This window comes from Mustela nigripes, chromosome 2, assembly GCF_022355385.1.
Source record: "Mustela nigripes isolate SB6536 chromosome 2, MUSNIG.SB6536, whole genome shotgun sequence".
NCBI lineage: Eukaryota > Metazoa > Chordata > Mammalia > Carnivora > Mustelidae > Mustela > Mustela nigripes.
In genome coordinates, this window is record NC_081558.1 from 36,779,321 (window position 1) to 36,805,434 (window position 26,114).

Genomic DNA, 26,114 nt, shown 5'->3' on the forward strand with positions numbered 1-26,114 from the left:
TACCCTAAAGAAGGTCTGGGATATCAACCTTTCTCTTCTGTTTTTTTCCCTTAACACACTACTCAGCTTCTTCAGACCCACCTTCATCCCAACAGTCTCTTCAGAGGTTGCCAAGAGACAGGACAGGGTGATGATACCGAGGAGGGCAATGATGATACTAGAATAATTGATAGTATTAGCTGTAGTGTATGGAGAGCTTGCTGTGTACCAGAAACTGCCTTGGGCAATGTTTACATACATTTGATCTTCCACTCTATGCCCATTAATCTAAGGGGTAGGTGCCATTTTCCTGATGAGGCTATGAGGCTTAGAGAGTGTCCATCACATGGCTGGCGGGGAGGAAATGCGGAAGGAAGGGTTAGCAGTTCACAGACTGCAGAGAGTGAGCTTTTGGCCCCCAAACCCTCATTTATAAATCAACTTCAGACTCATCCCCCAACATGATGACATTCCTCGCATATCTGATCTTCCTAGGAAATAGGGCTTCTCCAAGAAAGCCAAGAGCAGAGAACACAGCAGCTGGATGTCAAGGATCTAGAAACTCATTAGGCTCCTTTTATCCCAACATTTTCTTTTACTTAAAAAAAATTGGTGTTTATAGATTTTTGATTCCTTCAAAGCGTACTTCCTAACTTAAACACAAAATTTAAAAAATAACACAGCACAAAACAAAGCTAATGGATGTGGTGAGCGGATCGTGGTGTTCTGGGGGCTCCTCAGTCATTCTGCCAAACTGAACGGGCAGGTGAGAGGATGTGGACTTTCCGAGGTGAAGGAGTGCGCCCTGACTGGATGTTTGCAGGCACGGAAGGCATTATTCGGTGATCGGTCTGTTAAGGAGCGTCCTGTTCAAAACCTTCGCTGGGAACGCGTCCTAGGTCATCTGTAAATCATCTACGGGCGAAGTTTACCAGGAGTGGAACATTAACATGGTGGAGGTGAGGCTTTCAATGGGTCACTGGCCTGTGGGCTGATTCTAATTGGAGGCCTTGCCTTCACCTTTTAACCATTTCCATTTCTCCGACTCCAACTACTGCATTAAAAGGGCAGCAAGGAGCAGGTAGAGCATGAATTCAAACATAACCACTCTGATGAGGCGGCCAGTTAGGCAGTTAGAACCAGTAAGTGTCCCAGTGGCAACAATACCACGGTTAGGTCAAGTGTCTGAAGGGGGAGGCCCCTCCAGGGCAGCTGCAGAAAGAAATCCCCTATTAATCCCTTGACTAAGCAGCTGATCGTTTATCTTTTTGTGCATATGTTATAACTCTTCCAACACAGGATTATTTATAAATTTTTAAAAGTCAGCACGGCTACTACCAAAGCTCTTTAGGGATTTCTCCGTCTCGCTAACCGATAACAGAAAAATAGAACTTTGGAAGGGCTTCTGTTTACAATTCACTGTCACTCTGGCTTGAAAAGTTCTAAGAAAGCTTCCTTGCTGGATTCATTCACAAAAAGAATGGGTCCCTATTTGAAGAGGGAAGAGATCTCAGTCTCCCGCCTTGAGATCTACTTTCTTTTGAGTTTGCATCCATTGTTATTTAAAGTAATGGCATTCAGCTAGGGTTCAGCAAGGGTTATTTTGCATAGTAATATCACAAAAGGAACCATTACCTGGCATAATCCCCTTTGGCTTCCTGAAATAAAAAAAAAAAAAAAACAAAGATAGATGATCAATATGTATTTATGTTAATGAAGCAAATGAATTTCACTTGCGGTCACGTTTCCCTCTTAAAGTGACTGAGTTTTTTTTTTTTTTTTGACGAGTGTCCACGAGGAACTTTCTCTAGGGCCACAGAGAAGAATGTGGCATTGGTGAGAGGATGCATTAGTAGCCATTAAATACTTCTTATTCTTCACAGAAGAGACAAATATATCCGAAAAAGCACAGATGATTATGTCTTCTGTTAGGGATCTAAGATCACGTGATAAATGCTTGTCTATTCAAGCAGCACACTTTTTAGTCTGGACATAGGTGAATCAATGCACACTACTTGTTTTCTCTTCTTAAACAAGCACAGGAACACGCTTTGTTTCTCAGCTACTAGTGTCTTTAAGCATTAAGGGGCTTTCACACTCGACCTCAAGAAGATATATACAAAAGTTACCTCATTTAAATGAAAATTACAGCTGTTGTAACAATCGAGGCTTCCCAAATTCAACTATTCCAGAGCTCCTTTTCAGAAGTAGAGTCTAAATTCTTTTCCCCAGAGTAGTCCAAATTTCATCTTGCTTTGCAACATAAAATATCACACTATAGCTCATGCAGATTAGGCTAAAACCGAAAACGGCGACTCACGTTTGTCACGGGCAAACAACCAGCTGGCTTAAAAATCTATCAGCCACTGGCCCCATGCGAAAGTTTCAGAATTGTGGGCAGTTCACAAAACAACAAACAGAAAGGCAGCCGGCCGGATTCTTACCTGTAACACAAGCGCGGCTAACTTGAAGATGGTTTCACTGTCCGCTTCGATTTGCCCCTGTCGGGGGAAAAGAAAAGCATCACTGAACACAGGCTGCCCTAGGTTGTAGCAAATGGCTGTGAAGTTGGGGAAGCTGTCACAGCTTGGCACCTCCAGTTTACAATCAAACGCAGAGCATACCATTATAGGGGAAAGGGAGGGGGGCATGGAGGGGCGCATCCAGGGTTCAGGGGAAGCCGTAGCGTGTGTGTGTGTGTGTGTGTGTGTGTGTGTGTACGCACATTTTAATTAGCTGTGGGGAATTTTGTTTAGAGAGCAGTATTCTAGAAAAGCGCAAATGACTTCGAGGCTGAAAATTCAGACAACCTCTCAATGCATAAGTTTCATCCCTACAGGTTCATTTTTAAGCTCTGAAGATTTTCTTAGATGGTTTGTTCTGTGTTTTCCTGAGATTTTTTTTTCCTGTGTCACCACTTTTTTTTGTTTTTTTTGGTATACAAACAGTGCAACTATTATTAAAAATTTAAATTCATTTCTGCATCAGTGACACATTGTTGAATTAATATTTATACATTTAGAGGTAAAATGTAAAGAATTAAGAATCAGCTACATCACATACTTAGAGAAGACCAAAATTCTGTTTCATTTTGCTGAAGTTTGATGAACTCTATCATTTTACCCATTATTTTATTTTTTTCGTCCTTTAAGATCCCTCCTACCCCAAAGAGAGGAATTCTGGGCTTTGGAAAACAGGGATGCTTTCTCAGTACACTCGTAGCGACGCGTAAGTGTGCATGGAGGGAATACTGCCACAATAATATTCACATATGCCTTCATTTATTTTGTTAGATATGATCATATATGCTAATACCATTACCGCATCATATAATATATTACCACAATGAATGGTAGAGAGGGATTTTATCTTTAAAAAATCGTAAAGATACTTTTGTGTAAGCATTAACACACTAGAACAATTCCATACAACCTTGCTTAAGTGTTGTATAATTAGTACTTAAAAGTACAGAGTCTTTGAGATTATGGAACTCATGAGCCTTGAAATTGCCCTGAATTCTTTATTTCTCCCTTCTACCTGTTGAATTCGGGCTGAGGAATTTTTATAGTTATACCAAAGGCATCAACGATGAGTAATTTAAAGTAAAGGCGAACTAGGTAGGTTCCCAGAAGCAGCTGGCTCATTGGGGATTTCTGAGAAGATTATGCTTTTCTCTCACGTTTCCCAGTGATTTGATGGGGGTTCTCAAAAAACAAAACAAACTAGTAACAATAATTCTTCTAAAAGCCATAAAGTAAAATAAACAAACCAAAAACCCAGGGCTTTACAATGCCAGCTGTGATAATTATCTATGTTTCCCTTATATCACAAAATGAAAACAAATGAATTTTATCCTGTGACATCTAAGTTTCCCTTCTGAAACCTGAGGCAACGGATCTGCTCCAAAGTTTTTTTTTTTTTTTTTTTGCTTTAAAAACTGACAGGCCCAGAGCCTTGGAATTCAAAGCTTGCTTCTAATCTCTAGAAACAGATTATAAAATCAAAGAGAAGACAGGTTGATTCTACGAATCAATTGCCCTCTGTCTTTGAGGCAAGAGACAGTGGTTTTCTAATCTGGTGAAAGATGTTGAAGCATTTAATCCAACAGGTGAGATGGGTATTGATCAAGACAAATTTTTACAAAGGTTGAATTCCTTAGGCTCAAAGGAAACAAAAACAAAAACAAAAACACAACCAAAAACAAAACTCAGGAAGAGGGAGGGGGTAACAGGGAGAGGAACACTTTGAGTTTGAAATTGCACCCAAACTTTAAAACTCCAGTTGGTCTTAAAATCTTACAAAAGAGAAAAAAAAATGGGTTGTTTCGATATTAGAAGAATGAAAGCTACAAAAAAATGCATCGAAAATGACTGCCAGCTCTTCTGACCCCCCATGACCCTCTCTGCCTCATCAGAATGTTAGGTGAGTGATCCAGACAATATCTGAGACACCAACTTTTCAATTTAGTAAATGGAAGTTCGGCAGATGAAAAGGCCTCAGACAGAAACTCTTTAAGAATGCTGCCAAATAATTCTCTACCTTAGAAGGGTCATTAAATATTAAAAATGCTGAAACAAGGAGCTGAAGCATGAAAAGTACCAGGCTCAGACAGCTCCAGAAGAGGGGGAGGCAAATGTGCAACTCACCTGTGGGTTTGTTTGTTTTTCACCTGTGCAAATTGCCCCAAAGCAATTCTGGTGGAGGAGGGCGAGGGTGGGCTGGAGGGGTGGGGCCTCCTGGACTCTGGTTCCAGGGAAACAGGAGAATCCATGGTTTGGACAAGCCTTACATTCTTTTATATACCTCAGCCCCTACCTCACCTTCCTCCTAACCACTGTTCTGGAAACCCAAGGCAACATATTTTTAATTCTAATACCCATTGCCAAGGTTACCTGAGTTGTGCCGGGAGCTCACCAAACAATGGATCAAGCAAAAATAATACTATTTGCCTGGTTCTCAGCAATTTTGTCTGGTGAAATTCAATGAAGACATACACAGAACTCTGGAATTTCATGCCTGAGATGCAAACATTCTTTAGAAACTGCTGTCTGTCCTAGGATGGAAGATTTCCTTTACTTATAACCATGGCAACAGGGGTAACTTTATAGGGACTGGGCAAGCTAATACTTGAGAGAGGGATCTCCTGAGAGAGAGGTAATGGGATCCTCCATCGGTTTCCATGACTGTCAGGGATAAACAAAGAGGAGCAGAGAAGAGAATCAGGTGACGTGGCTGAATGCACAAGGGTGACAGGAAACAGCACCAAGTCTTGGAGCTCTACCGTCATGGCTAATTTAGCTGCTTTACGAATCCAGTCCCTAGGTCACTAGGTTCAGGCTCTGTGTCGGACATCTTTTTTTTTGTGCTTGGCTTGTTAGCTCCGTGGACCAAAACATCTTGATAATGAGGGAAACGCTAGGTTTTGATTCACAAGTAGCAGAGAATAAAAGACAGTTTTACAATCTGAAAGGGAATTTAGTGAAAATACGACCTATTATTTTATAGATGATGGCACTGAGCATCGGGGACATGATGTGTGCTCCCCAACCCCAGAGCCTCGACCGTGACTCTGGGCTTCTTGCCCAGTGCTCTTTCCATTCCGCCATTTCCTGACTCCAGTGTCAACCTCTCACCAGGAATCTTCCAAAGGCATGCTTTTGATAAAAACTGGAATCAGATAAGACCGAAAAATGACTCCAAATGCCACCTTTTCTGTTGATGGGATGGTAAGTTATAATCAAACACAAACACTTAGAATGGAAAAATTATTTCTGAAGACCCAACTCCTTTTTCTGGATTGATGTAGTACTTCTTGGAAACTTATTCTGAACAACAATAGACACGAATCACTTGCTCACAAATACTTAGGATGTGGAACTACTTGACAAAGGGCTAGGGGAAGTCAGCTTGTTTGCAAGTGTATCACTAATTATCTAGCTATTCTAGGGTTAAGTCTATTAAAAAAGGTAGCTTCTAGAACGTCAACAAATAAATGTGTAAGAAATGAGAGGAAAAGAAAATTAGCATGTATAGTCATTGTAGTACTAATTATGCAGGCAATCGTTTTCAATAAATAAAAACTATTGCATAAAAGTTTGGTGAGAAAACAGGACAGGTTATCTATATAATCACGAAATATCTCTCTATGGGGAAATTTAATGATAAGGGGGAAAATGCTAACTTCTTAATCGAAAAACCTCACAGTAAAAAAAAAAAAAAATTTAAGATTTATTTATTTATTTTAGAGAGAAAGACATGTGCAGGGGAGAGGGGCAGAGGGAGAATGAAACCCAAGCAGACTCTGAGTAGAGCCCAATGCAGGGCTCGATCCCACGATCATGAGATCACAACCTGAGCCAAAACCACCAGTGGGTCACCCAACCGACTGTCCCACCTGGTTGCTCCAGACAGATAAAGTCTTAAGATACCACAATAACTGGACAGACCAGCATCATGTGCCTCCAGAAAGTATTCATTGAGAAGGACACAACTTCACTTATATACATGGACGTGTTGGTAAATGGCAACGTTTCTCAACCAAAACTTGGAGGAGGGGGGATGATCCCTCATTTGTAGCATCTGTTGGTGTCCATGGTATAAATACTCCCACCACGGCTGATTTCAAACTACCAATATGACCTCACAGAACATGCTGCTGGGAAGCTATGTGAGAACTGGCTCTCACTGCTGGTACCAACCGGCTGGTTCCCCCTGGGTAGTAACTCAGCCAAAAACACATCACTAGATCTAATTGTGAGGAAGCATGAGACAAACCCAAAGAGAGGGTCATTCTATAAAATATCTGGCCCATACTCTTCGAAAATGTTGATAGGATGAATGCGAAAGAAAGGCTGAACAACTGTTTCCAAGAAAAGGAGACTAAGCAGTCACAACAACACAGTGTATCACCTTTAATCAAGAGGACAGTTTGTTACAAAGGGCATTATTGGGACAATTGGGAAGTATAGTATGCAACAGTATAGGTTCAATATTAACTGTTCTAAATGTGATCATTGTAACACGGTTGTATAAGGGATGTCTTTGATCTTAAGCACTATACAATGAATTACTTAAGGATAAACAGTATAACTTACTCTTATATGATTTAGAAAAAAAAATTATACATCCACAGGCAGGAGGAGGAGGGAGTGCAAATGTAGCAAAATATTAATGACTGGTGAATTTGATTTGAGAGACATACCCCAATTTTTGTGCCATTCTTTTTTTTAAATTTTTTTTTTTTTTTGATTTTATTTATTTATTTGACAGAGTGAGACACAGTGAGAGAGGGAACACAAGCAGGGGGAGTGGGAGAAGGAGAAGCAGCCTTCCTGCCCAGCTGGGAGCCGGATGCAGGGCTCGATCCTAGAATGCTGGGATCATGACCTAAGCTGAAGGCAGATGCTTAACAAATGAGCCACCCAGGCATCCTTTTTGTGTCATTCTTAAAACCCTTTCACAAGTCTGAAATAATTTCAAAAGAAGAAGTTTGTAAAAACTGACCTATTTTCCCAGAGTACGGGATATCTATGTGTCTTGACTGCCTGGTACCCGTCCCCTCTTCTGGACGGAAGATCCCACTCTTTTCAGAGCTGCTTCTTTCCCTTCAGGCTTGTGTGCAAACACAATCATAGTTCTACGGACAAGTGATGGAACCTGGTCCAAAGACACTCCCAGGGACTTTCCAAATTAGAGCTGAGGGAAGAAAGCTCTCTCCCACTGTATGTCAGGGCAAAGCTGGGCAGATGTGAATCAGAGAGAATCAGAGAATCTGCCCGCAGATGGAGATGAGGGGACTTCCCGACACTGGTAGTCAACTGTATCCATTGCTCAGCCAGGCCAGACTTCAAAGTCTGGTTAATACTCAAAAATTGGCAAGAACAGTGACTTGGATGCTGTTTAGATGCTCTTGCTTTGGTTTACCACTGAGCCAGCAGACAGAGAGTGTAAAGAACAGATGTGATAAGCACACAAATGAGTAATGGATGTAGCTCCCAGGAGACTTTTTAATTCCTTCTGTGGACGCATCTATGAGAAGGAGAAATCTGCCAGATCAGAGAATTCTAGAGATAGATATGGACGCATTCGTTTCATACAATTAGTTTGGTGTGCGGTGGAGGGGAGTACATCAACACTCAAGATCTATCCACTATCTTACAAGGCAGTTCTTGCTGGCCTCTAGAAGCATCCTTCCCTGTGCTAGTTCTTGTCTTCTAGGAGTAATGGTGCCTCTACGGAACCAGGCAATAATTAACCACACAATTCCCATTGTGTAAATGGACTAATATTTTGTCCTTTTTTTGTCCAAGTTGTTGGGGAGAGGTAATGTTTCTGGAGGGTGGTCTTGATGATATATATTTCCATTTGTTTTTCTAGACCAGAGTTTTGCAACCTTGTCATAATTGACATTTGCAGTTAGATCATCATTTTTTTGGAAGGGTGGGTGCTGCCCTTTGCATTGTAGGGTGCTAGACAGCACCCCTAGCCTCTATCCACTAGATTCTAGGAGCAGCCTCTCCCCTTAAGGTTGGAACCACCAAAAATGTCTCCAAACATTTCTAAAAGTCTTCTGGGTGCCAAAGATTCTCCAGTTGAGAACCAATGACCTAGATTCTCTCAGTTGTATTCCTGGATTAAGCTAGAAGCATCAGAAACTTACAAACTGAACCATAAGGCTTGCTCCAAGGTGAAACTGCTTTTGTGTTTCGGCTTCTACTGAGAAACTATACAGGAAGCAACCCTCAGAACCTCATTATCTTAATAACTCTACATGTGTTGGGAGGATATAGTCAATTACATCATGTAATAGTCTTTCATGAGGACCCCTGGGAGAAGTTTCTGTTTCTTAAGACCAATAGTGACTGTGATTTTCTGAGCAGCTGCTTTGTTTTTGCCTTAATGATCACTGTGAGTTATGCAAGTGATCATAACTGCCTCTTTGCTGTGGTTCTTTTTTCTTTTCTTTTTTTTTTTTTTTAAGATTTTATTTATTTGACAGAGATCACAAGTAGGCAGAGAGGCAGGCAGAGAGAGGAGGAAGCAGGCTCCCCGCTAAGCAGAGAGCCCGACGTGGGGCCTGATCCCAGGACCCTGGGATCATGACCCGAACCGAAGGCAGAGGCTTTAACCCACTGAGCCACCCAGGTGCCCCCTTTGCTGTGGTTCTTAAGAGGAGTTGGATTTCCAATTCAATGCTTTATTAAAGCTAACCATGCTAAACATTTTATACCAACCTGAACCTTGGCAGTATCTACTTTTATTTTCTCACAAGTAACTCTGATATCGCCACTGACCATATTTTAAAGCGATTTTCTTTTTTATTGAGATATATACAGTAATAAGCACAACTCTTAGCACACAGCATGGTGAATTATGGCACATGTATACATACACTCATGCGATCATCACCCGGATAAAGACATCATTCTCACGGATTTTTCCAGCTTAGGGAAGTGTATGCATTTTAACACAGCACATGAAACAAAATTATTCTTGCTAGTTAGAAAAGTATCAATACCGTAAAATTGTTGTGATTTACAATTCTTTGATTACTAATCAATTTGACCCTCTTCCTTGCAATTGCATATTATTTGCTATTGCTCATGTGTGAAATGACCCTTTGTTCACTTACCTATTTGAGAACTTATCTTTTGTTTGAGCTACCAGTGTTAGCCCTTTTTGCTGTCTAGTGGGTACAAACTGTATCCTGCAATCTGTTCTCCTTCTCCTGGCCTATGAAGTCACAGGAGACTGGAAGAATCTTTGGGGTTCTGAGCAAGCTATTTCTCTGAAACTCAGTTCCTCATCTGCAAAATGGGGAAGGATAATATTGAATTTTGTGGCTTGCTTAGAGCATTAGTGAGAGACAAATATATTTATCATAAAACCTAGGCTCAAAGATTCTCTTCATGTTATTCTCTCTGCTTTATGCACCATGTTGCTTGTCACATTGTTCCATATTATTATACCTATGGTAATCTACTTTGGTCTGGGACACTGTTCAATTTTTGTGTTGTTTTGTAACATTTCCTCAATGATCCCTTAAAATCTCAATATCTAAGTGCTTTACTTTTCCATAACAATCTTTAACATTCTCTTTCACATATTTTTTTAATTTAAAATAATCTTGTCTTGTCAAGTTTAAAAGAGTATATATATATACAGACATATATATATAATAATTTGCCTTCCTCTCTGCGACTATGTATGCCTCCACTGAAATAACTTTATTAAGAAAGAAAAGAAATGGTTTTATAGTGACCATAAAGTTTTACAATATACTATAAAGATCACACATATCCAATGTTAGGGTTAATACTCAGTATTTTATATTTTCCTTTATAAATGCTCATTTTCATTATATTTCCTGGTTATCATTATGTAGGATTATTATTTTTAATGTATTTGACTACCATTAAATTTCTTCACCAAAGGTTATAATGTCAGTAAGTTTTAGTTTATTTATTTCCCTTCTGTGGACACATAGTGAAATCGTCTTCAAATAATACTTTGGTGTACTTCTTTGCAATGGACTCGGTCTGTCTAATAGCACTGCATGAAGCAGACATTTTACTTAACACATCAAAACTACATTCTTCTCATACACTGCTGGTGGTTTATAACGTAGTTGTGGACCAACTTTTTGGCAAGGTCTACCAAATCTTAACAAACATATACGTGATGGCCCAGCAATTCTGCTCTCGGGTAAACACCTAATAGACATGTCCACATATGTCCCCTAAACAACGGACACTAGCACTGTTTGTAATAACTAAGTACTGCAAACTACCCAAACGCCCATCAGTGAGCAAAAGAACTGTGATATATTTAGACTAGGGACTACTACCAGCAGTGGAAGCGAACAAGCTAGCCTAAACTACATACACTACAGATGAGTCTCAAAAACATAATTTGAGCAAAAATAGGTCAAACATCAAGGAGCATATGTTGTGTGACTCCAGTTATATGAAATATAAAGGCAGCCAAAAATAACAAATGCTATTAAAAGTCATGGAAGTGGGGGGATTCGTGACTGGAAGAGAACAGGTGAGGGGCTTCTCAGGTGATCTGTTTACTTGATAGTAATGCTATTTGCACAGGTGTGTTTGATTTGTGGAAATTTGTTGAGCTGCAGAGATTAATTTAATTGTAATGTAATGTATTATGTAATGTAATTTACGTAATGTAAATTTATGTAATGTAATGTATTAATGTAATTAGATTATATGCACTTTCTCTATGTATATTATACTCTAACATACAGCTAAGAAGTAAACAAACAGAACTTCTGATCTTCCCTAAAGGTCTTCTCATCTTACTTAGTGGCAGTTCCATCCTCACTTGCTTAGGTCCAAGATCTCACTGCACCTTCCGGCATGGAGCTGAGCAGTGAGCATCTTGGATGACGGTGTTTGGTGATCCTCTTTGCACGTTCGAATGCGTTACACACCTTACTGTTTCTTTATTGTTTCTCCTCCCACCCACTGTTACCCTGTCTCATAGGTAAGATCCTTAAGGTCATGGGCTTTTTAAATCTATTTGGCCCTAGCTCTATTTCCAGGACCTAGAACACTGCCTAGCACAGAGCAGGGGTTCAACAAAATTTGTAGAAGACCAACTAAAAGAGTAGTCAAGTAAAAAGTCTATGGGAGCATTTTTAAAAAAGATTTTATTTATTTATTTGACAGAGATCACAAGTAGGCAGAGAAGCAGGCAGAGAGGAGGAAGCAGGCTCCCTGCTGAGCACAGAGCCGGATGCGGTGCTCCATCCCAGGACCCTGGGATCATGACCTGAACCAAAGACAGAGGCTTTAACCCACTGAGCCACCCAGGTGCCCCAAGATGGGAGCATTTTTATCTTCCCTTTTAAAAAAGGAAATGCTTCTTGTGTTTCTTGATTTAGTACTCAGTTGATTTGACTTGATTTTCAACTCAGAATGAGTTTCTGAACCATGAGAACACAGCCCAGGCTTCACGAGCCATGGCACTGTAAGTTAAGTACCAGGAGTCAAGGACTAGACATGCAGACTTAAAATACCCAACACGAGCTGGTGTTAGATGCCAGAAAGTCTTTTGCTCTTCAGGCTTCACTTTCTAAAAACATGCAAGGAAAATAATAATACCTGTCTCACATGTTTCATGGAGCCTGAAGACAAAAAGAAAAACAAGATATAAAAATGCTTTGAAAAAGGAAAATGCATTACAGGTGTTTCTGTGGGCATGCATCACAGCTTCAAAGACATAAGCATTATGACCAAAGTATCTGGGCAGACCGCTTCTCAGAAACTTGATCACAACGAAGATAGGAGCAAAGAGAAAGTTTTGCAGCATGTGATTAGTGTTCATTTGTGAGAGGATAAACAAAGTAATATATGGAAATGAGAAAGAAGGGAAACTAGGCAGACCGCACTTTCCCGGGGACCAGCCCAGGTACGGTTCATGCAATGCATCTTATTTTTAGGCGGACAGATGACACCTTCCCGCTCCTGCTTTGGGATGAAGTTCCAGCTAGTTTAAATAGAAACCAGATCTTGATTTCTAACACCATTCCCCACGGAAAGGAAAAATGGCTAATTCCAAGGCTACTGCAATAGAAACATTTTGATCACTAAAATGAATGGCAGAATGGACGATAACACATTGATGGGACGCCTGGGTGGCTCAGTTGGTTAAATGTCTGCCTTTAGCTCAGGTCATGATCTCAGGGTCTTGGATCCAGCCCTGCACTGGGCTCCCTGCTCAGCGGGAAGTCTGCTTCTCCCTCTCGCCCTGCTTGTGCTCTCTCTCTTTTGTGCATGCACTCACTCTCACTCTCAGATAAATAAATAAATAAATAAATAAATAAATAAATAAATAAATCTTTTAAATACAGAAAAAAAACCCTGAGATATACTGACATTGCCAGCCTCTTCACAAGATACCCCGAGAACAACCATCACTTGCACTATATACCTGCCACAAGGAAATTATGTTACACTAGTGGCTCACAAACTTTGGGGTGTAGCAGAATTGCTGGGAAAAGAGCTAATGCAGAATACAGAGGCCCATGCCGAGGGAAGTAAGACAGGATGAAATTAGCACAGGGCATGGGTCTTGGCATTTTCACCAAGCTCCTAGATGATTCTGAGACATGTCCAACATGATACATGTTTCAAACCACTGAATTAGACAAATCTATACATCAGAAATGGAGAGACATCCTGCAAAGCAATTGGCCTATGCCTATACCCTTCAAAAGTACTAGTGGAGGAAAAAACTGAAGAAAGACTGGCTACCTGTTTCCAATTATGTAGACTACAGAGGCACAATGACTGACTACAACGTGTGAGCTGGGATCAGACTCTGGATCAGAACAGGAAAAAAAAAACCCAAAGCTCTAAAGAACATTAATGAGACAATTAGAAAAACTGCATAGGAACTGGATTTTAGATACATACAACTTGTGAAATAGGGTATTCATTGCACACGCAGAGATCTACACAGGCAGAGATCTGTTTGCAGAGCTGTACACCCAGCATCTATGCAGTGCCTGCCTCATCGTGGAGAATCAAAAAATATTTGTAAGGAATTAATCTCTACTTAAGAAAAAAACACGAAACATTTTGAGGACAACTTTCTATGAGATAATGCTACAAAAAATATCAGGACTCTAAGTCTTTCTGTTCCCAATTTTCATTTTTATGCACAACTCCCCCTGACCCCCACCACCACCATTTTGAGATCTTGAGGCTCTGCTTTACTCTCCTCAAGTCCAGGAAGAATGAGATGGTCACATGGGAAGTAAGAGAGAGACTAGCTCTCCCATTCTGCAATATCTAAATCCTTTTTATAAACTCTTGGCTCCAAAAGAGTTTCAAAGCAAGGGAGTGAATGTTTATGAGACTGCCCTGAAAATTAGGTGTGGCGATCTACAGCCAAATTGTTAGGCGATGCAAGAAAGGCAGGGAGCCTAAATAGGTCAGGCTCTGCTAATAAGCATGGAGGTTCCAACGTACCCACATCTGATAAATACGGGGGGAGACAAGTGCAGAACAGATGAATAAGCATCATTAAGTAAATACTTAGAACCAAGCTCTCCACTTCTGTACTTACCCTTGTGCATTAGAAGATGACATACACAGCAGACTTTAATTACAGCATTCTAATTGCTTAAATGCACCCTGGCACCAATTTATGGTTACAATTTGAATTTGTAGTAGTGGGGTGTTCAGCTGAGAAACTACTCATATTTTTTTAAAAACAGTGCAAAGTGGCTTACAAGGTAATCAAGGATGATTAGAGAGAGAAAAGGATGAGTCAGGAAAAAGTTATGGTCACGATGTTAAAATTAAGCCTTCAAATAAAGAAGCTCTGCTAAAGTTAGTATCCTATTTAGATTTTTTTTTTTTTTGCTTGAGTAAATATGCAATGATATTTTTATTTTCAGGACTTTTGTGTATCCATCTGGCTGGATTAGTGATTATTTTTATATTTCATTATTATTTATTATTTTTCCAATAGATCATACCATGCTTAAAATGTTCACCAACATTCTCCTTTTATGCTGTGACTGTGCTTTTTTAATGCTAAAGCCCTTCTTCTTCTTCTTCTTTTTTTTTTTTAAGATTTTATTTATTTAATTGACAGAGAGAGAGAGAGAGATCATGAATAGGCAGAACGGCACCCAGAGGGAGAGGGAGAAGCAGGCTCTCTGCAGAGCAGGGAGCCCGATGCGGGACTCAATCCCTAAACCCTGGGATCATGACCTGAGCCTAAGGCAGCTACTTAACCAACGGAGCCACCCAGGTGCCCTAATGCTAAAGCACTTCTTATAAATGAAAACATCTTGTAACAGAATTTTGTAATAATACTGTCAATAGCAACAACAAAACCAAGAAACACCTAAGTGTTAATTGTTCCAAGAGGCTGACAAATATTAATTCACTGAATCCTCAGGACGGCCCTGTGCAGAAGAGATGGGGGGGAGACTGAAGCTTAAGAAGACAAGGAGATGGTCGCTTAAGGCCGTGAGTAGTGGAACCAGGATTCACAGCAAGGCACTGCCCTCAGTGCCCAACCTCCCCACCCCTCATCTTCCTCATGGCAGGCACTGAGCCATACTTTGGACAGTCTCACCAAGAAGTGAGCAAACAATCTCGGTTGGTGGCAAGCACCCGTGAACCACTGCCTTTAGCTGAGAAGTCAATCACACTCTTAAAGCGTATATTACCTGGGTAAACAATTTGTGGCCAATTCAACAGGCTTAACTGAAATGGATATCCTAGTCTGTTTCCTAATGAATACAAATTGCAAAACATCATTATTAGGCCCACTTAATTATGAAATGGGACTCTTCTGTCAATTTCTTCTGTTTGAAAAGTATAAAGACAGCCCTTCAAATTTCCTCCTAAGTCTTCCTGAGCGTGTGTAACACTGCAGAAAGGCAACATATGTCTGGCTCTCCTGGGCTGAACAAAGAGATGACAGATAGCTGATAGGGAAAAAGATGGACAGAGAGAGAGATCTGCTCTGGGTAAATTCGTTTTGGGAAGTTTCTTTGCCATATTCCTTTTGAAATCCAAGATGTGCATCTTCAAGGATGTCAAGCTGAGCATTCAAAAGCAGGAAACATAAAGAAAGTTGATTTCTAGAATAAATTGAGAAAACATCTTACGGAGTAATTTCACTCATTCCTGCATTTAAGATACTGTATTTTCAGCTGAACGGACCATCTACCTCCCCCTGCTTCTGTCCAAACATTGATCGTACTATTTTTATGACTTTTTTGAGTCAAATTTAGCCGTAGAGCTCTTCTGACAACTCATTTCTGAGAGGATGTTTTACTGAAAGTATGAATGCCGAGTTTAAATGTTTTAAGATAACTCATGCTAAATGGCACCGCTAGGAAATGCAGGCTTTTTAACTGCATTTTTAAGAGCTCTTCTCAATGTATTTAACAAATATCTGAGTGCCTACTTGTGCTGGCGATATACCAGTGAACAAAAAATCCATTGTTTGAAAATTCCCCCTGGCTAGTGCCACCTGGAAGGCATTTTCCTTGTTATTTACTGTGTGATGAGGTTCTTTTACCTTTGTGGACCCCATTTTTCCCCCAAACAACTCACCCTCTACCATGTCAGGGAGGTGATAAAGACCAATGACTGAGCACATATGGCAAGTCCCCAAGGATTCAAACCGGCCTGTGTTCTAAGCCATTATTACGAAAACTTTGATTCTCCCAAATGTACAAGGCACCATATAATCTGAATGCTCATGGTTTAAGATGCACATAATTTCAATGTCAGGAAAACAGAGGGAAAACCACATGAAACAGGAAAAGGTGAAATATTTATTATAAAACTTGCAATAGCCCTTTAAAGTACAGTATTAGATTTCTTTGTTCCTCGTGGACTGGCTAGCCGTCAAACCAACTCTGATGTTTGGTTTAGTGACTTCACTTGGTAAATACTGATGGCTGGTTACTATGAGGAGGCACGCTAGCCTCTGTGTAGACAGAACGTACAGCCTACAAAATCCAATTTCTATTCCTGATCCTTTAAATTATTTTAGCATCTTGAAAAGAACTCGAGGATTAACACACACACGCATGCATCTGTACACACACACATGCACATATTCACCCTTCAAACTCCAAATGCTAAAACAGCCAGGTTAGTAGATCTACTGAATATATTTCAGTTCTCTGTGACTACTCAAATTGTTGTCTGGTGAGCCACACGCTGAAATTCTGGGACAAGCATGAATGTGATCCTGAAGTATTGGATGGTTACAGAGGAGTATGCTTTATGTTCTGTTAGGTTAAATGGAGCTGAGGCCATTTCTCTCTCTCAAGACATTATAAATAGGGGGGCACCTGGGTGGCTCAGTCTGTTAAGTCTGTTAAGTCTGTCTTTGGCTCAGGTCATGATCCTGGGGTCCTGGGATCAAGTCCCATGTCGGGCTCTCTGCTCAGGGAGGAGGTCTGCTTCTTCCTCTGCCACCCCAAATAAGTAAATAAAATCTTTTTCTTTTTCTTTTTATCGTTTTCTTTTTTAAAAAAGAACTATCCCTATTCCACAGGTCTTTCCACGAATGTGTACTTAAAATATCTCTTTGCCGTGAACAGGAAGCTAGAATAGTACTAAAATATCAAAATGTTTTTTTGGTTGTAGGAAATATTCCCTCCAAAAAGAAAACCATGCTTTGATTATTTAGGAGCTCATGTATTAACTTTGGGGAGGATTCTTTTCTCCAATATTTCTCCTACCCCTGCTTTTTTTTTGTTGCTTTTATGGTAACTTTGGCTCAGTCAGAAGGAAGAAGAAAAGTCAATGATAGCAAGGGTAGTCTGGCTGAATGGGGTGGGTGGGAGAAAATGCCAGAAGGCTGGCCTAACACGAGGTTTTAGGATTAACTGGATTCTCTCTGCATATACTCTCAATGTTCCTCTGTCCCAGCGGCGATCAAATGTTGATGACTTGTTTCCTTGGAATTCCAAGAGAAGATGCTTGAATGGGTGAGCAGAGAATTGTATCCACCTATTCTTAGAGCTGATTTTACAGTGATTCTCCTGAATGTCTCCACAAGCTACTTACAGTAAACACAGCAACGAAGGTTATAGTACATACGCTGAGATGCCCGTACTTTCAAATCCGATTGTGTGATGTCCAAAGTGTATTCCAATAAATTCCGTATATTAAATTTCAAGGTTACAAGTGCGGCACCAACGCTGGAAAATTGAATTTAGGAGCAGTAACTCCATCTTAACTAGTGAAAACAAAATAGGATTGAAAGCTGAGAAAGTCTAATATTATGGTTGTTTCTCAGAACTGATTTTCAGCTTAACTTGATCTTCTCACAAGCCCATTCTGAAAGACTGATCAACGCAGTTGCTAGTGTAAACTCTGTTTACTTTGCTCACTTGCCCACGATTTACTGAGGGCCTCTAGCATAGGCCAGGCTCTGTGCCAGTGGTTGAGCCGTGAACATGACTGAGGACTGACCTGGACCCAAGGACTTAGCCTGGCCATGGGCGGCAGATCCACGAACAAACAATTCGACACAACGGGAGGAGAGGGGAGAAGCATGTAAAGGGTATTTTGGAGGCTGGAAGAACTGAGCTCCAGATGGACACTGGTGATGGTGCTTAAGGGGAGGAAAGCATTGCTCCAGGGGTCTGGGCTGGAGCTGATTTCTGGAGGATAAGCAGAGGGAAATATTTGGCAGAGGGAAAGGAAGGGAGGGAGGAAGGCGGTCAGCAGGGAAACAAGAACATAAAAGAGAAAAAGACATTCAGCAGGCTAAGTATATTAAAAAGGCACAGAAGTTTGGCAAAGGCTGGGATCGTCAGGGAACAAGGAGGTATTTCAGTTTGACCACAGGGTGAGTGTGGGAAGAGGCTCCAGTAATAATCCAGGGCTTGGGCGTCCTCTTAAGGGGCTGATATGGAAAGGCAGTAGTAAGAAGAGCAAAAATACCAACAGCAAAACACGGTGCCAGACTCTGTTCTCTACGCTTTGCATATATTAACCTATCCGTTGAGGCAGGTACTATTCCTGCCCCCGCTTTAACAGTTAAACTGAGGCTTAAAAATGTTAGAACCATGCCCAGGTGAGAGCCAAGGCCCTGTTTCTGAGCCAAGGGTGCCTGGTTGCATTCCACAGTCCCTATAGGCAGCAGGGAGTCCCACGAAGACCTGGGAGGGGCGGGAGCTTTGTCGATTTCACTTCCTGAAATGCCTCAGCCCTGCTCTCCGATTGTTCATTCTTCAATCATTGACTCATTCACTTACTCGTCCATTGAACACCCTCTTACTTGAGATAGAGGTCCTAGAGATTCCCATGTAAAGAAAACCTGGCTCCCATCTTCCATGTGTCAGTTTATATTTAACGAAATAAATATGGGCGACGGAGCCATCAAAAGAAATGAAATCTTGCCATTTGCGACGACAAATGGAACTAGAGGGTATTGTGCTGAGCGAAACAAGTCAATCGGAGAACGACAACTATCCTATGATCTCCCTGATATGAGGAAGTGGAGATGTAATGTGGGGGGTCAGGGGGGTAGGAAAAGAATAAACGAAACAAGATGGGATGGGAGGGGGGAGACAAACCATAAGAGACTCTTAATCTCACAAAACAAACTGAGGGTTGCTGGGGGGAGGGGGGTATGGAGAGGATTATGGATATTAGGGAGGGTATGTGCAATGGTGAGTGCTGTGAAGTGTGTGAACCTGGCGATTCACAGACCTGTACCCCTGGGGATAAAAATACATTATATGTTTATAAAAAAATTAAAAAAAAAAAAAAAGTGCAATGGCAAAGTATCCCTGTGCTCCTTCCCCAAGCAGCACACTTAACTCTCCAAACATAAGAGCAAAGAGAACAGAGGAAGCAAAGTGGACCATATAAGGTTAAAGCAGCCTAAACATACAAAAAAGTTGACAGTTTAACAAAATATAAAATGTTGGCAACAAGGGATCTCAACCAAAAAAAAAAAAAAAAATCATGCTCAAAAGAAAGAAATATGACAGAATAATACAATCAAATCTCCAGTATTAGGCATATGAATCAATTCTCCTTTTTTTTTTTTTTGGTATTTTTCTGCATTTTCTACAATGGACAATTACTACTTTTACAATTGGGGAAAAAGCCATTCTGCCCATTGTCTTTAAGAGTAGACCTTTTGCTTTTCTAGATAAAACAATTAGGAATCTTCAACTTCCATTAGTTTTGCCAGGTGAGAAAGGTGACTGACTGAGTGTTTTTCTGATAGAGGGAAAGTGATGAGCAAAATGTTTTTATTCTCTTAATACAGCTTTAAAGAGGTAAAGTTCAGTGACTACATTGATTGCTTTCGTCTTTATTTTTCTGATTCAAAATAATTCAAGCTTCTTGCTCAAAAAAGTGATAAAAGCATGACTTAGGGAGCTAAAGTTCCATAACCTCACTCCCAGAGATAATAGATATTTAGGCTATGCCATACTTTTTTCTGTTTTTCCCTACGTGTAAACCCCATTGTATATACATAAAAGTAAATAATAAAGTTAACAACAATCACAGTATATTCACAGTTCCATAACTTGATTCTTTTTAAACGAGACAAGGTAGTTTGGACACACTTCCTTGTCTGTTGGAAATGACGCTATTCTAAGATGGCCACACAGTATCTTATCACATCAATGCTTTGTCCTTCATTTAACCAATCCCTGCTGAAGTGTATTTTAGGCAGTTTCCAGTTTCCTACTACTAGAAACAATTATTTAAGATCTTTTTATATTTATCTTTTCATATTTCAGTAACATCGTCCATGAGATAATTCCCAAAGCTGGTGGACAGTTGGGTGCAAAGATATATTCTTACTTTTAATGGATGTGGCCAGACTGTCCTCGAAAGCCACAGAGGCTTTGAAAAGAGCTTTGGCGCCTCCAGCTTCACACACACAAACGCAAACAGAATTCAGTTATGCCATATGCTCCATCCCTCTGAGCAGGCGTAAGAGCGTGTTTTAGGGATGCTGGGCTGAGGCTCTCGCCAAGTCTCCTAATGAAAGGGCACATCTAATAAGCTCTCAGTGAAGAAAGCGGTCTGGAGCGAGGATAAGAATAAGTATGATTGGATAGTCTTGCAATAACGAATTTTAATAGGATCATTAATGCTCGGTTCTTCTGTGTTTCTACATTTATTCCAGGTACAAAGAGATGAGAGCTTTTGAGAAAAGAAAAGGGAGCATAGTGAAATCTGTTAGGGCATTCCTGAGCCTATGTCTGGTCCTTTTTGGTTGGTTGTATCTTCCTGCTCAGCCTAGAGCAGAGGCAGTCGTAACTGGCTTAGCACCCAGGTCAACATCTCTTGATTGATTCCAGAGATGTTCTGTTTAAAGAATCAGAATTGACCTAGGTTCTCTCCTGTGGTCAGACCTAACACAGGCTCATTAATACCCAGGAGGCTCACAGTTGTCACTTACCACTTTATTATTTAACAGGATAGCATATGTTCACGACAGCATTTCACAAGTGTGGTCAGCAGTCCATTAGGAAGTGTTGCTTGAAAGAAAATTTTCACATGCAAGGAAGTTTGGACACTATTGGGCTAAACAAAATCACATGTTTGCATATTGAAGAACTTTTCAAAGTCTTGAACATGTTCACTGCATGCGGTGAATTTCCAAGAAAGTGGTCTAATACTCAAAGTTTCTTAAACTCTTTCTGGTAAGAAAATAGCTTAAGACATGAGATAAGATTCTTGAGCTGCAGGTTTTTTTTAAAGACTCATTTATTTATTTGAGGGAGAGACTTTGTGTGTAGTGGAGGGAGGGGGGAGGGGCGAGAGTGGCAGAGAATCTCAAGCAGACTCTACACTGATCGCAGAGCCCTACACAGGACTCAATCTCAAGACCCTGAGATCACGACCTGAGCCAAAGCCGAGAGTCCGATGTTGAACCAACTGTGCCACCCAGGCACCCTGAACTGTAGATTTAAAGTACAGTATTCGTGCCTGTGTGTGATCACAAATGCCTAATTCTGTTTGTGAGATTTCTTGTATTGTAGAGCTAGGAAGATGTCTCACACTGCTTTTTATAGTATTATGAAGGAGTAACAAGATACATCAATGAATTCTGGGTATGCTCAGACTTTCCAGGGTCCCTGGCATCTTTCAGAAATATTATGTGCTAGAAAGTCTCATCACATGTATTGCCTTTAAAGTTTAACACAACACACATCCACACACAAATGTACAAATGAAATCATCCTTAGGACTTAGGACAGGCCATGGGAAGGCCCTTGTGCTAGAATACTGATAGCACAGCACTCCTCAGAAATGCTGGCTCTCAAGAGGAATGCAGTGAATTTTTACTGACTGAATGAATGAATGCATGAATGAATGAACAAATGAATGAAAGGCAAATACCCTGCTTTCTGGAGCTAAGCTGCCTAGTGATTGTGCCATTACTAATGAGAAATTTAGCCATGGCCAAATTATTTAATGTACGTATGTTTCCATCTCCTCATTTGTGCAAGCAATAATACAAAACACTATCCGTTGTTGAGAGGATTAAATAAGCTAATAAGTGAAAAAAATCAAGGCCTGCTGCCCAGGGAGCTCTCAGGAGGTCGAGATGGCATCCTCACCCTCCTCACCCCAGGGCATGATCTCCCCTTGAACCCCACTTGCTTTGCCTTTTCCTGCCTTTCCCTTAAAAAAAATTTTATACACAGTAGACAAGGTGGCCAACGTTATTTTAATCTCCTAAGTATGTCTTCAAATCACTGGTTTTAAAAAAGGGGTGGTGGTCATAATTGTACATTGATTACTAAAGTCAGATGTGGTCATGGAGGCCTCCAGAAATGGGAACCGGGGCCACGCCCGCAGGCCCGTTTTGGGCATTCAGGCTTCTCCTCGCAGGCAACAGGCAAGGGGGACCGCTGCCCACACGCTGAGCTCTGCCAGGGTTCCCCAGTATCAGTTTCGGAATTTCCACATCATCGCCACCTGGCACAGGTGGTTGTTTTGCAAAGGCAAGGCGTGCCCCTCTGCATTCTCACCGAGGAAGCCAAACAGGTTCAAGAGCCCTCACCTGACCAACAACTCAGACAAGAGCACTCTCCCAGGGAACACTTGACCCACACGGGGCTGTTGGTAGCCTTCTGGTAGGTTCTGTTCCTCCATGAGTGCTCATGTGGGGCAGAAAGGAGATGAGTGCTTTGTCCCCCAGCCCAGCTTGTGGAAGCCATTTGGCTCCTGGTGTCCGGAGGCAACTATACTACTGTGGGCTAAGACCATGAATATGTGCATCATAGGTGAGAATAAGGGAAAGAAGGAGCTTAAACTTCAGATGCCTCAGATCCACCTCTGCCATGGGGAAGGGGGTAGATAACCCTCATACACCCAGAAGCAGTGAATTTAGTGGTTAAAGTCCTAGATTCTGGCATTAGACTGCCTGGGATGAATCTTGGCTCCTCCACTTACTAGCTATATTACCTTCTGTATACTTAACCTGTCTACCTCAGTATTCCCACCTGTAAAATGGGGGATAATAACAGAACTTAGGTAAGGTTTGGAGAACTAAATGAATGAATATATGTAGTAAGCACCTCGTAAATTGAATGTATTCAATACTCGTTAGGGGCTGTGGCCTACCCACCCTGTAACAATAGCCCCCGAGGTTTAAATTAGGGAGGACACTTTTATTTCCCTGGAGCAATGATCAAAGAAAAGCAGAGGTGCTTTTATGGGCCATAGCACCTTGATGGTATAATTTTCTAAGGATACTTTTCCCACCTTTAGTCGCTCTGTGATGTTAAGCAAACGACTTAACCCGCTTGGGCTGCTGTTCTTTTATTTTTAAAAAGGGGATCACACATTTTCTCCTTCGTGGACTAGAGTGAGAATCAAACGCAGTGAAATGTGTATCACTTAGCATAGTTCTGGCACACACACACACAAATGTACAGAAAAGGCTCTGCAGACGTTTCTTTCCTTCCAGTTAGTTTCAGAGCTGGAAAGCAATTTCTTATCTTTTTCTGCTCTCCTGCTCTTAAGAGGGAAATGCCTTTCCTGTTTTAACTGCTGGGAAAGAAGAGGAGAAATGAAAAGGCATCTTTCTAGAGTCGTCTCTGGACCTTGATTTGTATGTCACAAAGCCGGGTTCAACCCATATTTAAATATTCTGCATGTTTAACACGCAGAAAACCCAGTGGTTCTTCAACTAAAGTGCTCAGGAAAATCACCAAAGAAACTTGTTGAAAAGGCTGATTTCCATCTCGCCTCAGTTCTGATTCCGTGCTCTGGAGAGAGGCAAGAAGGCAAGAGCTTGCTCATTAAGAATGATCACTTGTTGCAAATCTGATAAAAGTAGTCAAAGGTCACACAATGAGAAACACTGCTCCGATCTCACCAGATCATTTTGAAATGGGGAAAAAATGGCTCAGCAAGTCAAGGAGAAAAATCAAGAAATCCTTGGAGCATTCCCAGTTATAAACAGCCTCAAACAGTGCTGGCAGGTAGCAGGCACAAAAAGGAAAGAACTGCTAGATAAATACTCTCTTATGTACTCAGTTCTAGCCATGGTTGACTTTGGCCTATATGTCGATAGCTTTGTAACTGACGTTGACCATAACTAGTTTTCTGTAAGATTACTGTTGACATTTAATTGATATCTACAATAACTGGAGAACAATCTAATGCCCTTTTAACTTTTTTAAAATAAAAGTTGGACTATATGTTCAGTTTTCTCCGTTATAGGATCATTCTTACTCCTTTGCTGAAGATTGTAATTAAAGTTACCATAGCATTGCTAAATGATATTCAGGAATACCAGGAAAATGAAATTTTCTAAGCATTTTAGATGTTTAGTTTCTCAGTAAGTTTATATACATTTCAGAGTTAATGCTAGTCATGTGATACAACAGACAAGCCGTTTTGTTTATCTCTAGACTTCTTGGGGGAACAAGTGTTCATCATCAACAGCATCCATTCATTTATTGTGTTAGTGTACAAGAGTTCATTGAATGCCCAGTTCCTACCACACTATGTACATGGGGATTTGCTTTGGAGTAAACAAAAGTGAAAATTCTCTCTTCCTTTTTCAGACTCTCCTGGGATACCCAAACTCAAAAATGAGGTCCAATATGTCTTTCAACAGAAAGCTACCAATGACTTCTTCTCATGGGCAATGACATTTACGAAACCACTGGGAACCACCCAGTGTTTCAAACGGTATACTCAGAAGGGTGAATTTTTTAAACATAAAACCACATTTACATAGCTAACCAGAGTATGAAACTTTATCACAAATCGTATTTCTTTCTGACAAAGCATACAAAAAGATATTGTGGCTTTGTCAGTATCTGCAGATAAGAGCTCTCTTTTCTTGCCTGGATTTGTTTCTGTCTTCAGTGGAAGGAAGGAGCTGGAAGACAGGGACAACTATCTGGCAGGGAGAAAGAAGTGTGGGTAGTGGGTGACTAGAGGTGCTGAACACATCATTGCCAGGTAGCATGTCCTCGGCACAGTGTGGAAGGAAGCCCCATTTACTCGCACATGCAGCATTGGGCCCTAAACTAACAGCAGCTATCAGTGACCGATTTTCACCAAGCAGTAATCCACCCATGTGTGTTCTATAGCTGAGACTATGTTCTCATAAAATGTACTGACTCCTGGGTCCATGATTCAGATGTTATTCCCTGTGTGTGATGTTCTTAAATTATCATATATCTTAGAAATTACTCAAAAGCTGCTTTTCCAAATAGCGATGTGATCCTGTTATCACTTACCGGATCCTGTAACATCTCTTGGGACCATTTGTTACTAGTCATCTGCATATTACTTAGATATAAAATATTCAACTCTAAATTCTTTTTTTAAAATTAAAAAGAATTTTTATTTTTTATTAACATGTAATGTATTATTCAACTCTAAATTCTTACAACTGAATTAAAAAATTATTTCAAAAATATTCATAGGTCATAATGCCTAACAATACTATATTTTGTAAAAGTTCTAAATTCTTTGACAAGTCACAAAATCCCTTTCCATTTAGAAAGGATGTCTCAAGAACTGACATTCATAAGAAGAAGTAGAAGTTAAACAAACTCCACTTTTCAGTACTTCCTCAAGACCAACAGAATTTGGCACACAAAGCTACAAGATAAATATCATGAGTTAAAATTTTCCCTGTATCGGTCTTTACACAGCAACAGAGCAAAGAAGCAATCAAGGAAACGGTTTCATTGGCCCATGGCCAGCTAGGTAGTGAAAAATATAACAAGGGGTAATTGTACTTCTCCACACAGAAGATAATGACCAACGGTGGTTTACGAAATGTTTTCTCCTGACTCAGGAAATGCTGCATTTGCTATATAGGTATCTACTTATCAGTCAACTCTTAGAGTTCTTAGGGAAGCTCAAGTCCCAACAAAGAGAGGCTATGTTAAAGTCTTTGGTGCTGAAGACATTTTACTTTCTCCATAGATTTAACCAAAAGCTCTGATCTGAATACTTCTGTTTATAGCCAAGATGGGTTAACAGGGACTGGATTTACCTTCTCACCACATATATACAAACAAACAGAAACATATTAAAAAAAAACCTAAAAAACCAGCCAAGAAATATGAAATAAAAGTTTTCAAAATAGTGAATAAAAGACAACAAAGGACA

At 40.5% G+C, this 26,114-nt stretch overlaps 1 protein-coding gene across 4 annotated transcripts in view; it reads right to left on the bottom strand.

Moving 5' to 3' along the window:
- FRMD4B (FERM domain containing 4B) overlaps positions 1-26,114 on the bottom strand; it is a 324,080-nt gene that overhangs the window by 65,411 nt on the left and 232,555 nt on the right. For all 4 annotated transcript variants that reach the window (XM_059390138.1, XM_059390139.1, XM_059390137.1 and 1 more), the window contains 2 exons: positions 2,424-2,480; positions 1,615-1,637 (listed from right to left, as the gene is read on the bottom strand). In XM_059390138.1, coding sequence (XP_059246121.1) covers positions 1,615-1,637; positions 2,424-2,480 — 80 coding nt within the window. The remainder of the gene's footprint in view (positions 1-1,614; positions 1,638-2,423; positions 2,481-26,114) is intronic.